The sequence below is a fragment of the Centrocercus urophasianus genome, unplaced genomic scaffold (genome assembly GCF_019232065.1).
Source record: "Centrocercus urophasianus isolate 14NV4802_14NV808 unplaced genomic scaffold, USGS_Curo_1.0 seq_13, whole genome shotgun sequence".
In the NCBI taxonomy this organism is placed as follows: domain Eukaryota; kingdom Metazoa; phylum Chordata; class Aves; order Galliformes; family Phasianidae; genus Centrocercus; species Centrocercus urophasianus.
In genome coordinates, this window is record NW_024884475.1 from 5,557,330 (window position 1) to 5,571,623 (window position 14,294).

The 14,294-nt window shown below is 34.9% G+C and overlaps 1 protein-coding gene across 1 annotated transcript; it reads right to left on the reverse strand.

Annotated features, from left to right (window-relative positions):
• Positions 1-3,923: 3,923 nt before the first annotated feature.
• SPON2 (spondin 2) lies at positions 3,924-10,617 on the reverse strand. The gene is made up of 6 exons (XM_042812859.1): positions 10,145-10,617; positions 9,128-9,353; positions 8,514-8,737; positions 8,039-8,230; positions 6,779-6,953; positions 3,924-4,678 (listed from the first exon to the last, which is right to left on the reverse strand). The coding sequence occupies exons 1-6, from the start codon at positions 10,310-10,312 to the stop codon at positions 4,500-4,502; spliced, it is 1,164 nt and encodes a 387-aa protein (XP_042668793.1). The 5' UTR covers positions 10,313-10,617; the 3' UTR covers positions 3,924-4,499.
• Between the last annotated feature and the right edge of the window lie 3,677 nt (positions 10,618-14,294).

Below are 14,294 nucleotides of genomic sequence, written 5' to 3' on the forward strand. Positions count from 1 at the left end.
CTTACATTTCTGATTCCTCTCCAGTGATAATGTGCTTTAAAATTTCACTACTCTGTTATTTCAGAATCTTGTAATTTGTAACCTAAATCATCATCATTGCAATATCCGTACATAAATCATAGCGACTACATAAAAAGGCTGAAAGAAATAGGAAGTGAAGAACCTGAACAAAAAATGAATTTGAAACAATAATGTTTATGGTATAAAAGGAAAAAATATTGAATTAACACTTTATCTAAATAAGATTATTTACTTAACTGTTTTTTTCTTGGATACTGCATAATAAATTCTCTGAATAAAGTTGTATTGTAAATCAAGTAGTTATTGAGATTTTTATTAATATCCTTTGTACCATTACAAATTAAACAATCTATATGGCTGATGACAAACTCAGTTACTACTCAAAGTGAGAGAATATGTGGGTGTTTCACAGCACAATGTACCCACCTTTGGGGTAATTTTCAGTTGGGAGGACCCCATTTTGAATTCAGTTTTCCATTCAGAAGATCCTCGTACTCCTTGTTCTACTGATATATAAATCACATCTCATGGCCATCAGATCCTGAACAGCCTCAAGAGTGAAGTTAGGACTTCATTACTACTTTAGCATTTATCCATCAGAATAAATTTCTGATGGAAATTCTGTTCTGATGGATTCAGAACAAATAAGAACAGATTGTTTAGAATCTGCTTGCATAACTGGATTCTCCAGAACAGGGAGTTCTTGACTGACATGCACCTGCATAAATTCTCATGCCTTTCTGCACCTGCTGAAAGAACATGTTTGGCTTCAGATAGTTAACTACTTAAGCAAGCACCCTTTTAGCTTTTTATTGACTTGAGATCTCTAAAAAAAAATGTTCCAGTGCCAGAACAAAAGCAAGACATACAAGGGGACATCATTTGATCCTTTACTCTATCTAAACACATTGAAGACAGGCACTTCCATACTTCAGGCTAGCATATGCTATCATAGCAGGGCTGATGGACTTCAATCAAACAAGGATAAATCAGTCTCCAGGCAACCAGGTGCTGTGCATTATATGAAGAGCTTTTTATTTCAGTCATTTAGAGTACCTGTAAATTATCATGGACAAAATTTCTTTCACACATCATATCCTATTAAACAGGATTCAGCTGATTTCAAGAGTGAAATTTTCTGAGTGCATTAGATATTGTCATGGAATAGTCTGAGTTATTTTATAGGTAGGATCAGGTTTAATGTTCCCACAGTACTCCAATTAATTACCTGGTATTGGCAGTATCCAGCACTGATATTTTTCAGTATTAGCAAGTGTCATATCTTTTGTTCATACCCTTTTGCTATGCTGGGGACAGTCCTCATAGTGATGAGAAAGGCTGGCCTACACCTTCCCTCCTGTTCTAGAAGTTAGGAACTCACTAGTATCTGTGATTGTGCTTCACTTCTGCAGCATGGCTAGAACACTGGAGCTGTTTTGCAGTGAAGCCAAGACCACCCATCCCCATACTGATATTTAACAGAGGACACACACACTCCCCAAGGAGCCATCCCAGTCCTTTTGGACTATCTGGCAGAACTAAATGTATAGTCCATTAAGGCTTACACAGCCAGCATTTACACTTCAGTATGTGGGAGATCTTTTCAGTTCACCAATCACATTAGTCCCTCATCTATCCTCACTTATCTAGAAATGTACTTTTTCCTAAGTCAGTAAGCACCAAGGCTCTGGATGTCTGCAGAAAAGCAAAGCAACATCCCACAAAAAAAAAAAAAAAAAAAAACACGCAGAAATGTAGACAGCTTCAGATGGCATTGCTACTCATCAGAAAACAGAAAAAGTTTCCATATGTTCACAACCAAATGTCCTAGGGTAGTGGACAAGCTGTACTCAGTAGTGAGGTACCTTATTGCACTATGGGTACTGAATTTGGTGTCCACGTGTTTTGTAGAACCACGCTTTAAGTCAGCAGTGACTTATTTGCTGCTACACTTACCTTTAACCATATCTTCTGTTGCTGCAAGAATGCCTGCCCAGACAGTAAACATGATTTTTCCTACATAACATTATTGCTTAAAAAAAACCTGTACTTTGAAATCCATTTTAAGTTTATTCCCTAAGCGTTTTCTGAGATTAGTTTAACCCAGAAATTAATTTACCTATTTCCTTCCCTTAATCTTATGTGTTTAGGACCATATTATCTTGGCTGCCAGCCATCAGTAACACTGCACATAAGGGAAAAGTAAGAAAGAGATTCTCTCTGTTTCTTCATTGTCTCAGAACTGTGAAGATAAATCTAAAGCTGTGCTCAAAGTAAAAGTAACGAAGCAATCCCACACAGGGATCACATATCCCACTAATCAGTTTAATAAAAAAACATTATGAGAAATGTGTTCTAGCATGAGAATATTCTTCAGTAGAACTCACTGTATTGAATCTTGTGAAGAAATGTCCTCGTCCCCGGTATTTCTAACACTGAAATGTGTTGTCTTGTTATATATTTACTTCCTTTTCTATTCTATCTTCTCCCAGAAAAACTTTTGGCATCAGGAATTTGAGTAAATGCTGGGACTACTCCAGTATTGCATCATATCCTACAAGGCTGAAATCCTCTATTCACATAGACAACTACAGATGCAGATATTTTCTGCCAGTCTTATGTATTTTTTTCTGGACATGCAAAGAACCAAAACTCCAGTGTTTAGAGAACTTCTAGAAAAATACTACTAAGAATACCTTGCACTTCAGCAAAACCTTGTGGAAGTTTAGTCTACAAGCAGTTGATGTGTCTGTTCGAATTCAGTTTCTGTCCTCAGAGCATATTTCAGTATATGCTTCTGTATTCTTAGATGGAGATAATTGTTTAACTATGCAGTAAATAAGTTTAACAGAAAATATTAAATAAGGAAAAATTAATATACAAAGAAGATAGAAACTGGAAAAGGAGAAAGTAACTAGAAGCAAAATATATAAATTATATTTTGTTAACATTCTTTCTATTAGAGAATGGACATAGGGGACCATGAAGAAAATAGGTAGGTATAATAAAAAAATAGTGACATAATTTTGACAACATGCCCATGGGAACCTGAAGAATGTAAGATGTAGAAACTCCTATTTTTAGCTCTAACAACTGTGCATTCATCAGCATTTCAGGACCAACTTAGATTAGCCTGATAATGTTTCAGATTCCCTTGGGTCTTTGTAAGATTTATCTCCTGTAAATAAATACAGAGAATCTTTTACAAGTTTCTGCTCCACAAAGAATACAGGGTGCTCTTGTAGTTGAAATATTCCAAAATGAACTTATGCAACCCACTGTCTCCTATTCAGTACTTTAGCTTCAGTGTGTTTGTAGAATTGCAATGTGCTGTAAAAGTTTTGTGAGTTGACTGTAAATATCTCCTATGAACAGTCTTACTTCAAAATTCGTTTCTTAGTTGTTTGTCACAATTCTGTATGGGATACGGATCATCTTAATTTTATAATAAACATTTATATGAGCATTAAAGCTTGCCATCTGGAGTGGTTTCTGACATACTGTGTTTTGTTAGATATGCGTATACCTCTGCCTTAGACAGTATTAGAACCTCATTAAGTTTTCTCTTTGCAAAGTTTAGGATGACACAAACAGCAACAAACACATTTAAAGAAACATGGACACATTTACTGCGTACACAGAGAGAATTATATAATTTCTATTACAGCCAACAGTGTTAATGTCTTAACAGCTATTTTTCAGACAGTTGCCTCATTAGGGGCACACACTAAGCATCGATCAGGTCTGAAATCTCAGTTAAGCTTTTAAAGTTAAGTTCAGAGTTTTTCTACTGCTATCCAAACTTCTGTTTCTTTCTAGTAATTTTGTTGGCTGAGTGTCCTCGTGGTAGATATTCTTCTCACTTTTGAAGGGGGGAAAAAAAAGACATTTCCATGTATTCATAAGTCTCAAGATGAGTTTACTCAATCATGTTATTGTCTTAGCCACACTGCAAAAATCTGGTCACTCTGATTTATAGAAGTAGTTTCTGAAGAAAGGCAAGTAAAACATGTTTAGAAAGACAACAAAATAGCCAATAAATTACAATATACATAATTTAGAGAAAAAAAAATTAATTTCTAGGTATAAATAGTTGTAAATCAACAAATTACAGTATTTAAGAATGTTATTAGTTAAGATTTTTTGATTGAATGGTTTTCACATCCGAAGCAAAATCTTTCCAAATGTCTTCTTTTCTGCCACTAGAGGGTACTCCAAGAACTTAGAGTGTAAAACAGAGATTTATTTGAGTTTTCTGATCTGTAAATGATGAAGTACTGTTGTCATACTAAACCTTAAGAATGTAACACCCCAAAGTCTTGATACTAAACAGCAATGTTCAAAACCAGTCTAATATATCTTGTCAGCAAAATAGTGTGGCATACCTGAATTATAAGGAAGACTGAATGACATGTGGTTTAGGTTTAGTTACACTTATCTTACTTTTAAATTATCTAAATTATTATCTTTTCTTTATTTCAGACACAATTATCTGGTTCACATCCTGCTTCTTCTTCCAGACTTGGACAAGGCGTTCCATCATTAGCAGGGTGAAGAACTACAAAACGAGTTCTGATCTTGGTTCCTGTTTTTCTGCAAGGACCTCTGCAGAGACCCCAGGAAGACCACTGTGAAACTTCACAGTCCAGTGGTGTTTCTGGAAAATACACAATAAAAAGGTAACTGCAAAATTTTCTGCTGAAGGCAAATACATAGTTGGCAAACCATTAAGGAATGATTATCAAGTAGCATCCTTTCTTATACATGTGATATTAATGAAATCCATATGTTGTCTTATAAACAAAAAACGTCTGTTTTCAGCTCCTAAATTCAAGGACATTGCTATTATTTTTACTGCAGTCAAGAGACTGTCAGAGGTACCACATCAGTAGTGCAGCAGATTTTTTATTGCATTGAAAATGTAGCATTTTTATCCCAAAAGACTATGTTTTAAGTGATTACATTAAAAAATATATATATTGCATTCAAAAACACAGTGTCAATTTTATAATTTATTTGTCATTCAATTGCCCAGTAAAAACACTGGAATTAAAGCTTTTATCTGGTTTATTTATGTGCATTTCTGTTTCTTTGGAGGGATATGTTGTTCCTGCAGTTAGATCAGATTCCAGTTAACTCCTCTTCATTTAACTCTTGCTTCAGAAGCAAAGAAAGTTTCATTTTTTAATCAGGAAATCTTTTTTGGTATGTATCCTAGAGTTCCCTTTGCCAATAAAAGTTATTCTGTAACTGGAAGTTTTTTAATACTAAAAGTGTTTTCAATGTAGTTTCACTGCAATTAAAGAAATCAGAAACTCAAATATACTTTGCATAATGTAAACTTCCATTGAAAACATGCACCATAAAATGAAAAGGTGTTTATTCCTTAAGAGGCTAAATAAAAAACACTGCTGGTCACAGGAAATTGCATCAAATCTTTGTATTACAGCATTTGAGCATAAAATAGCTGTGCACAAGACCAGCTTTAAATGCTGTACTGAATATGTGACTTCTGGTATAAATCTCTGGTTTTACAATGGAACTCACTGCTTCTGTTACAATAATCGATTCTCATGCTTCTAACAGGAATGAGCAACGTGGTTTGATCTCTGATAATTAAATCTGTCCTCTTGCTTCTGGAATATATTTTTGAATAGACTGATTTACTGGTTAATATGCTGTAAAGTGGAGATACATGATTTAAAATGATTCCTGAAATAGTGTGCTTTGCATGAGTTGTATTACGTTTGTATGCTAAAGAGGGACAAATGTTGCTTTCATATGTTGCAGGGAAGACATAAGATTCATAGACTCACTTCAAAATTGCCTTGTTTACTAACAGAAAAACATTTACTCAAACTTCATAAAGAAATGCACTTAGGCAAGTATAAATCGTGCATTGTTAACTGCGTGGGAAATGAACTTTATTTTAGCAATCATGGGGGGTCTTTAGGACACAGCTAGAGGCGTTAATCTTCAGACTTATTCTGGAGAAGCTCTTCTTGGAACATGATTTATATAAGAAATGCATTGCAGATTTAGCCCTAGCTGTCTCTCAAATAGCATTTGGGATGTCAGCCTTATTCATAACCATTTCTGTTACACTTTATAAAAAGTTATCAGAAAAGTATAAAGGGAATAACTACATAGACACCAACTGCTATCTTTCACACTGAACAAATTTTCTTCTTATTATCCTCCTAAGTACCTTGAGTCAGATGTTCCAATGCCACTCTACCTAAACAAGGTTATTTGCTAGTATTTTAAGGAAAGAAAAAAAGAGAGAGTGATATTTTTATTTTCAAGATGTCTGGTACTATCACAAATATGTCCAGGGATGCATACAGTATGTACTATTTCTTCTGTTGCATCATCATGCAAGAACTTAAGCAGGAGTATTTACTTATAAGTTGCAAAGAATCTGTGGAGTTTTAATTCTGATCAATATTGTGTATTTGTCATAAAATTCACTGATCTACGGTGATACTAAGACTTGAGCAAACTTCACTGTAGTACAACTCAAGCCTTTGAACCATAGCTCAAGCATGAAATCCATGCCTTATTTTTTCAGAGATTCTCTGTTATGTCAATTAGCTTGTTTTATTTCCCATGTGTGAGTGTGGAAACTATTGCAATGCAAATAGGAGAATACTCTACCTAATCACCTATTTCATCTACATCACTTACCAGAGTGCCACACATTTTTTGAATGAACAAAAATTACTGAATTGAGAATATCACAGTGCCAATCACTTACCTGAGAACGTGTCAAGTATTTCATTGCTTTTAGCTGGCTGGTTAAGATGAGGTATGGGAAAACCCAACTGGTTTTTCTTTAATTTCACCAGTGTTACTTGAGCAATAGGTGGCAAAATTTTGAGTTTGGGATAATAAAATGAGTTTGCTGGGTGACTTGGAGAGGAACAAGTGATCTGTGAAACAAAAAGGGAACCTTGAAGAAACACATCATTCTAGCAACAAATAACTGGAAAATCATGTTTATGCATCATGTTGATTCCTTTTGGCAACTAAGAAAAAAAGGATTCTGTAAGCTCTAGCTCACAAAACTACTTCTGGTAATCCCAAATGGTTTGAGCAAAATACTTCTGAATTGGGCACAGTGAATTGTGCCAACCTTTGGATGGAGGATTGGGATGGGAGGTACTGAAAACAGGGTAATGTTTGGAATGGTTTGTTGAGATACCATGGATGTTAATACAAGACAGAATACAAGAGTATTAAATAATAGCATTAGGTATGCTGTAGCAGATGTCATATGTGTATAGGAGGCCAGATGGATTGTTTTCCAGCTTCTCTGTTATTTGTCTCACTGCTCATTAGCGCAGCATTTGGCTCTAGAGGAACTGACCTTAACAAAAATATGGACAGAGTGCTTCAACTATTCAAAACTTTTGAATTAAGATGCTCTGTTTCCCACCACCCAAAAATGACAAATGCAAAGAGCGAGCAAAAAAAGACTGAAAGTAGAGAAGCTGCAGTAGGAACAGAGATGTGTTCTGCTTTCCAACAGCTCCTTTCCCTCAAATGTAACAGACTCAGGTGTCAGCAACGTGTTCTAGGGAAAACTCCTCCCCACATCAGTATGTATAATTTCCTACTTAGACTTTTCCTGTTTGGATACAAATTTAGTCATACAAAATTCTGGAGAATATTTTCATTTCCCTGTTTTTTAAAAATTGTTAAAAACCATCTTGGAATTATTATATTGGTGGAATAGGTCCCCTCCAACATAAGCCATTCAATGATTCTATGATATTCCACATAAATAAATGTAAGCCAGTTTTCATGATGCTTCTGCATTTACCCAATAAATTAGAATAATACAGGAAATGAACAAAAGCTACTAATAAATCCAGGTAGAGTGAGCATCAGTACTCTCAAATAATGAAATCAATTTCATGAGAGAATGCCTTGTGTAGTTACAGGACAGTTAGCTTTGAAGTGGGGGACTCAAAATACAGAGATATGTAGTTCTAATTTATTTATGCACACCTACCTCTGTAACTATGTCCTGTGGAATAGTGGCAAAGTTTGGGGAGGAAAATGTGAAGCCACTGTCGGTTCCAGCATCGTACGGATATAGATCTACTGATATCTCTTCCATCCAGTGGTCCCCTTCACAGAGGTTTAGGCTGTCAATACCCACAAACCAGTCGGGACTTGGCACAATTCGTACAACAAATGAAACCTAATGAAATGAAACAACCCAGCATTACTTATGGCGTTACTTATTTTGAAATTCTCCAGTACTACTTATTGGAACTGTAACTTAACTCTCTAAATAAATGGGCTTTTATATACTTCTGCTTTACAGAACCTCTTAAGAGCTCACCGAAATTTGACATGCTTTTTTTTTTTAAATAACATTTTTCACTGTCATATTCCTACTCAAATATTTAACTTTGTGTGCTGGTGACATTAAAAAAAAAAACACAAAAAACCTTTAAAGATTAGTATGTACATTTACTTACTAATGGATGTCTTGAATGCACTTGTAATTCAGTGGAGGTTTGTCCTGTGCCACTGGAAATGGCAGGAGCAGAGAAGATTCCATGCACACTCTGAATTTTCTCTCCAGCTTCTTCTATTTCTTTCATTAATACCCATGCCTCACCCTTTTCAGCAAAATCACGTACACCGTTGCTGGCGTATTCATTTTTTTTCCACATGCTGTAGTCAGAACTATGAGTAACACCTATTTGAGTGAATACATTGCATGACAGAAAAGTCTGGTTTAGATTGTCCATATTGCTTCAGATGCTCTCTTTTACTTCTAAGGTTAAAAAAATTTGTGTTTAAGCATGAGTGAACACTAAAACATTTGACTTATCACTGTTTATTTCAGCTGTAGCCAATTGAAAACAGAAGTCAATTGAAAACAGTTGTAGATTTTTGAAAGCATTGTCAATATTTCAATTTCTGCAATTTATTCTTAATAACTTCAGCTATTTTCCTTCTTTTCATGTTAGTTATATTAAAATCTACTATTAGAGAAAAAAAAAAAAGAAAAAGAAAGAAAGAAAAAAAAAAGATCACAGTGATCAAGAGATTTATCTGATCTTAAAAGTGTGCACTTTTCACTTACCTAGCATTGATGACCACTGTGCTGGGGGCCTATAAAGCGGGTACTGTTTGGGAAAGGCAGTCTGACTCCATTTCCCTGTGAAGATTATACTGTACTTTGCAAGTTCCTCTGCTGTGCAAATAGAGTCATCACCCAGAGGCAAGCTGCTGGCATAGCCTAGAATTGTTACAAGCAGCGTCCAGATAACTTTGCAGGAGCAGTAGACAAACATCAGGTTTTCCATTCCCTTCCACAGGCAGAGAAAAAAAAATGCAGACACATTAGTCACTCTGAGCTCTGAAAGGAATAAGAGTTACCTAATAAAATGTAACAATGCAGAAGTTTTAACAAAAAGAAAATTCATATGCCAAGCACCAAAATTGTTATACTTCTAGAAACATACCAATATTTTCAGATTTGATATTTCCAGGCTATATACTACAAATCTGTAACTGTACCTAGGACAAGTGTTTCTAATGAAAATAAAAATATCCTAACCTTGTTCATAGCTCTACCTCTGAGAAAAAATCTGTTTCTGATTTTCTTTTGAAATCTTATTAGAGACACATCTTGAATTAATCAGAGTAGCAACTGTTTCTGTGGAAAACATTAGTGGTATATTTATTCTTCTAAAGATTAAATTGCAGGTTACTTTGCCAAAAGACATGATTTATTTTAAATTTGTGTCCAACAAAGAATATTTTATGGCGTAACATTTAAAATCAAATACATTTAAAATATATATAAAGTACTTCTTTGGAACTGGTACATAAAAAATACACTGAGATTGCTTCAGACTGTTAAAGCTACAGAGTTGTTAAAAAACAATATTTTTTTAAAAGTCGCTGTCAAAAGCTGTGCAAATTTTGTTTTTAAATTAATATGATAATTGCATCAGACTGTTGAACTCCAGCAATTGTTTAAACTAACAGCCTTAAAACCTTACATTTAAATGCTTTTTTCTTTTGAGAAAACTATGCAAATAGAACTAAAGCACTAGTAGTACATTAATTGATAAAAAGAGCTGCAAATACTCACTAAATATTTCCTCTGGAGCACTGGTAAGGGGAGAGCACCTGCTTTTGCTGGCAGCTGAGTTGGTCTGCAAGAGAAGACAGTAGGAGTCTTGCTATTTATGCCTGAAGAGGGTCCCTTTGGTCCAACAATTATTGTAATCTTTAGACTTTCCAGGTTTGCAGAAAACATGTCATCTTCTTGCTTGCAATCTTTTTGGACGGACTGCCAGAGGTTTCCTCTATGTCAATTGGTTCAGGTTCCTACCAGAAGACTGTGATGCCGAATAGACGAAATGCTTTTAAAAAATACCTTGGATTCCTACTAACAGTTTGGATTTTTCTGGTGACTTTACAGTTCTCTGTTCTTATTAATGCCTCTAAGCTATACAAATGAACTGATTCCAACACTGGAATAGCTCTAGCAAATACACTTTAAATGAGAAGCATGTTTTCTTGCAAGTTTTATTGTCTGACAGATGCTCCTTCCAAACATTTACAGAGAGCTTGCTCACTCTCACACACCATATGTATGTGTTCAAATAAAAAGGGTGAGGCAGCTAAAAAAGTCAAGAGGAAAAAAAAGTTGCATTTCATAATTGCACATACTCACACAGACTGTCTCCTGCAAATATGAATTAATTTAAAGTAGTACAGTGTATATTTTTGTGTTCTACAGTACCGTATGCTGGATGATGAAAGGGCTCTGTAACATTGTGGTTTCTTTGGAAAGAGTGGTTTTGGGAAGCACTGAGATTTTTCTTAGCTGTCTTCAGAGTAAAAAATCCCCAAATAAAAATCTCATTATTACAGTTAAATCATACGTCCTCTGCAACACTACTTACATATGTAATACTTACACATACTCACTACAATTATTTGAATTGCCTATGAAAAATTATGCTTCCAGCAGGGACCTAATTAAGAAATAATACTAAATATTTATTTAAAATCATTTTCCTTAGCACCTTTTTAAAATATCCATAGGAAAAATAAGAGCTTTGTGCCATGCCTACACGGTTAGAAATGCTACTGTTGCTGATCAGCAAAGGAAATTAAGTTCAAAAGTTTACAATGAACCACGAGGAAAGTCTTGCATAGAGTCTTCCTTTGAAATTGTGAGGAATGTTGCTTAAGTACTTTCACAGACATCTAATAAGATGGTACAGCACAGAGAAAAAAATAAAAAACAACAAAAAACCAAAACAATATAATAAAAAGCCCTGCTGTTTTTCAGATGGAAATCCCAGGCCATCGTGGGAGTACAGTTCAAGTCAGATACACTATCGTCCACCAGGAGGGGATTACCAACAAAGTTGTTTGAGTTCTCTGGCACATTAAATGGCTGCTTCTCCTTCCTTTCTGCCCCCCACCCCTTATGGTAAATTGGTAAGAAACACCACCAGATGGATAAACTGGAATGTCTGAACTGTATGCACATTGATCATTATTCTCCTGGCAAAACACAATCCACTGGAAGTTTCAGTATAGCTAGATTCAGCGTCCACTATCCACGATTCATGTCTGTCTCAATAGATTATGGTAATTCTGGAGCAGGTTAGGCCATTCAGATATGGGTGTGCCCTTTATTTCCAAGACTCCTTCCTCTATTCTACATTAATGTCAGTGAAAATACCTATGCTTTCCATAGTTTAGTTCTGTTCCAGGAGCCGTAGTCATCTAAGCAATATTACTAAGAAACATTATGGATATTTCTACATCAGTTACTTGAGTGTTTGTTAGAGAATGTAAATAGTAAATTACATCACAGAATTCCAGATCCACAGATTCTTTAGGGAATTGAGTCTACTTATACAGATCAAGAATGGGTGATGTCCCCAGCCCCTGCAACCTTCTAGAGGAACAACAAAAAAATCCCATAAATATTAATCTTGCTCAGAGAACTGCTAAAATGGCTTAAGGGTATTACTATCCTTAAACTTCACTATGGTTTTGTTATTAATATCTTCAATCATCACAATTACTGAACCAGCTAAACACACATATTGAAACATACTGCAGTACTTCCAGGAGAACACTTAAAATGAGAACAAAGCAACTAACTCTGCATCCACAACAGAACTATTTAATATATCTGACTAATCTCTTCCTCTCGAGGAAAACTTGCTGTCAAAAGTCACATCATCAAACTAGATCATTCTAGTTTTATGATTACAAGTTATGAATGTCTCCAGGAACAGAACAATACATGCAGGCTGCATAATTTGGCTCAGATATTACAGGGAATGCTTTCTAAATGATGAAAGAAACGGAATCACTGGAAGTCATTAACTTGGAAAAATCATGAAGTTTTTAAGTACCGATTAGGCAGACGTATCAAAAACAAAAAGTTAGTTGGTTCTCCCTTACAATAGTAATGCATAATGCCTTGAACTGAGCATCTGAGATACCTTCCAGATCTGTGTTCGTTCTTCTAGAGCTCCGTTACTCCCATTTATTGAATTTATCAGATTCTTCAAATCAGATATGTAATTAGTGGAACACAGCTGATGCAAGATCTTGTACTTTCCTATGTTTCTTTTGTTGGAATTATAGAGTTTGAAAAGTACTTTGAAGGCACTCAGAAAACAAAATGGATTATAGTCCTCATGTTCACTGTCTGATTCCGATCCAGAATTAAGATTTTGTTCCTTACCATTCCTACAGTGAAATATTCCCTATTTATAATAAGGGCTCAGCTATGATAAAGTACTTAGGGAGGATTAAAACATTCAAAACCTATAAACTTTTTTTTTTTTTAATTCCATAGTGAAATTGTTGGATAAAGTATAGAAAAACAAAATGTTATTTAATAATCTCACACACATACATAAGCACTGTTGTCTTCCACCTCCATGTCAGCCACCTCCATAGCTGAATGGAAAAGCAGAGAAAAAACACACCTAATTATGTCAGAAAATATCAACCTGAAGACTTCCAATCTTTTTTCTTTAAATAGAATCTGCTAAATGTAATCAGTTTCTGACACTGTAAAGGACATCAGAACCCCAAAATCAGTATCTCATAGTTGGAGAAAATGAAAAAAAAAAAAAAAAAAATAAAAAAAAAGAAAAAAAAGAAACCAACTCTCCCCTCCCCCGGTTAAAAACAGAAAAAAAAAAAGAAAAAGGAAAAAAAAGATTTCTACTCAATGAATGACATTCATGGCTGGGAAGCCACTGATGCCAAATTTCTGTGGGCCAGCAGTTGGAGAAAAAAATTGCTGTGGGATCAGAATCTATGCTTGCAGCTGAAAACACAGAGATGACTGGAGAAAAAACTTCCACTTGTAGAAACTATTTTTGCCCGTGTACAGAATTGGCGGTTTCTCTTTCTCTTTTACAGCAAAATAGCCTTTGTTCTTAAAGTCCATGTTTTTCAGTTACATCCATTTCCCACTCATACACATACCTCTATAGACCCTGAATGCTTGAGGGAGTAGGTTTATCTTATTCAAACATCAGTGCTGAAATTTGCCTTGCGTTTAATTTTGCTTGTGTCTATGTGCAACTTTTGCTCTTTCTTGACAATAAGAAAACGGTCTTACAGTTTCTTCAGGCTTTCCTAAGATTCAATGGGTGAAAGACAGATAGTATAAAACAAAAGTTGTGTCCAATTAGGTTTGTTTTTTTAAAATGATGTTCAAAATCTTCTAAAATAGGCTGAATTTTGCTACCTAAAATGGTTCATAAAATGAGAAAAAAAAATCCTACTTAATTACAACATTACTTTTAATATCAGTCAATTTGCCTAACCTTATTCAGAAAAGAAGCTCCAAAAATTTTGTTTCTCTATTCCTGAATTATTATCACATATTAAAATCATGCTAAAACAATTTCTATTTTCCTGCTAATTAGCATGTGTTCAATTTTGACATGTGCTGGTTATTTGACATGCCTATGAATAGCTATCATCTCTTTGTCTACCAAGAGAAACATAATATTGTACTACTTAATAAGGATTATACGCCCATACTTTCTCTCCTGCAGTTACCATGGATACAGAAATGATTATGGACACTCAACAATGCCAAAAGGTTTACATACAGTCTACACCCTCTAAGTTGTAAGATCTCAGTACCAGAGTGGTAAGCAGCAGAATATTTTGCTGTGTAGAAACTACAGTGTTGATTGGAAGATTTTATAAAACACATTTATATAGGAGAATAAACATTG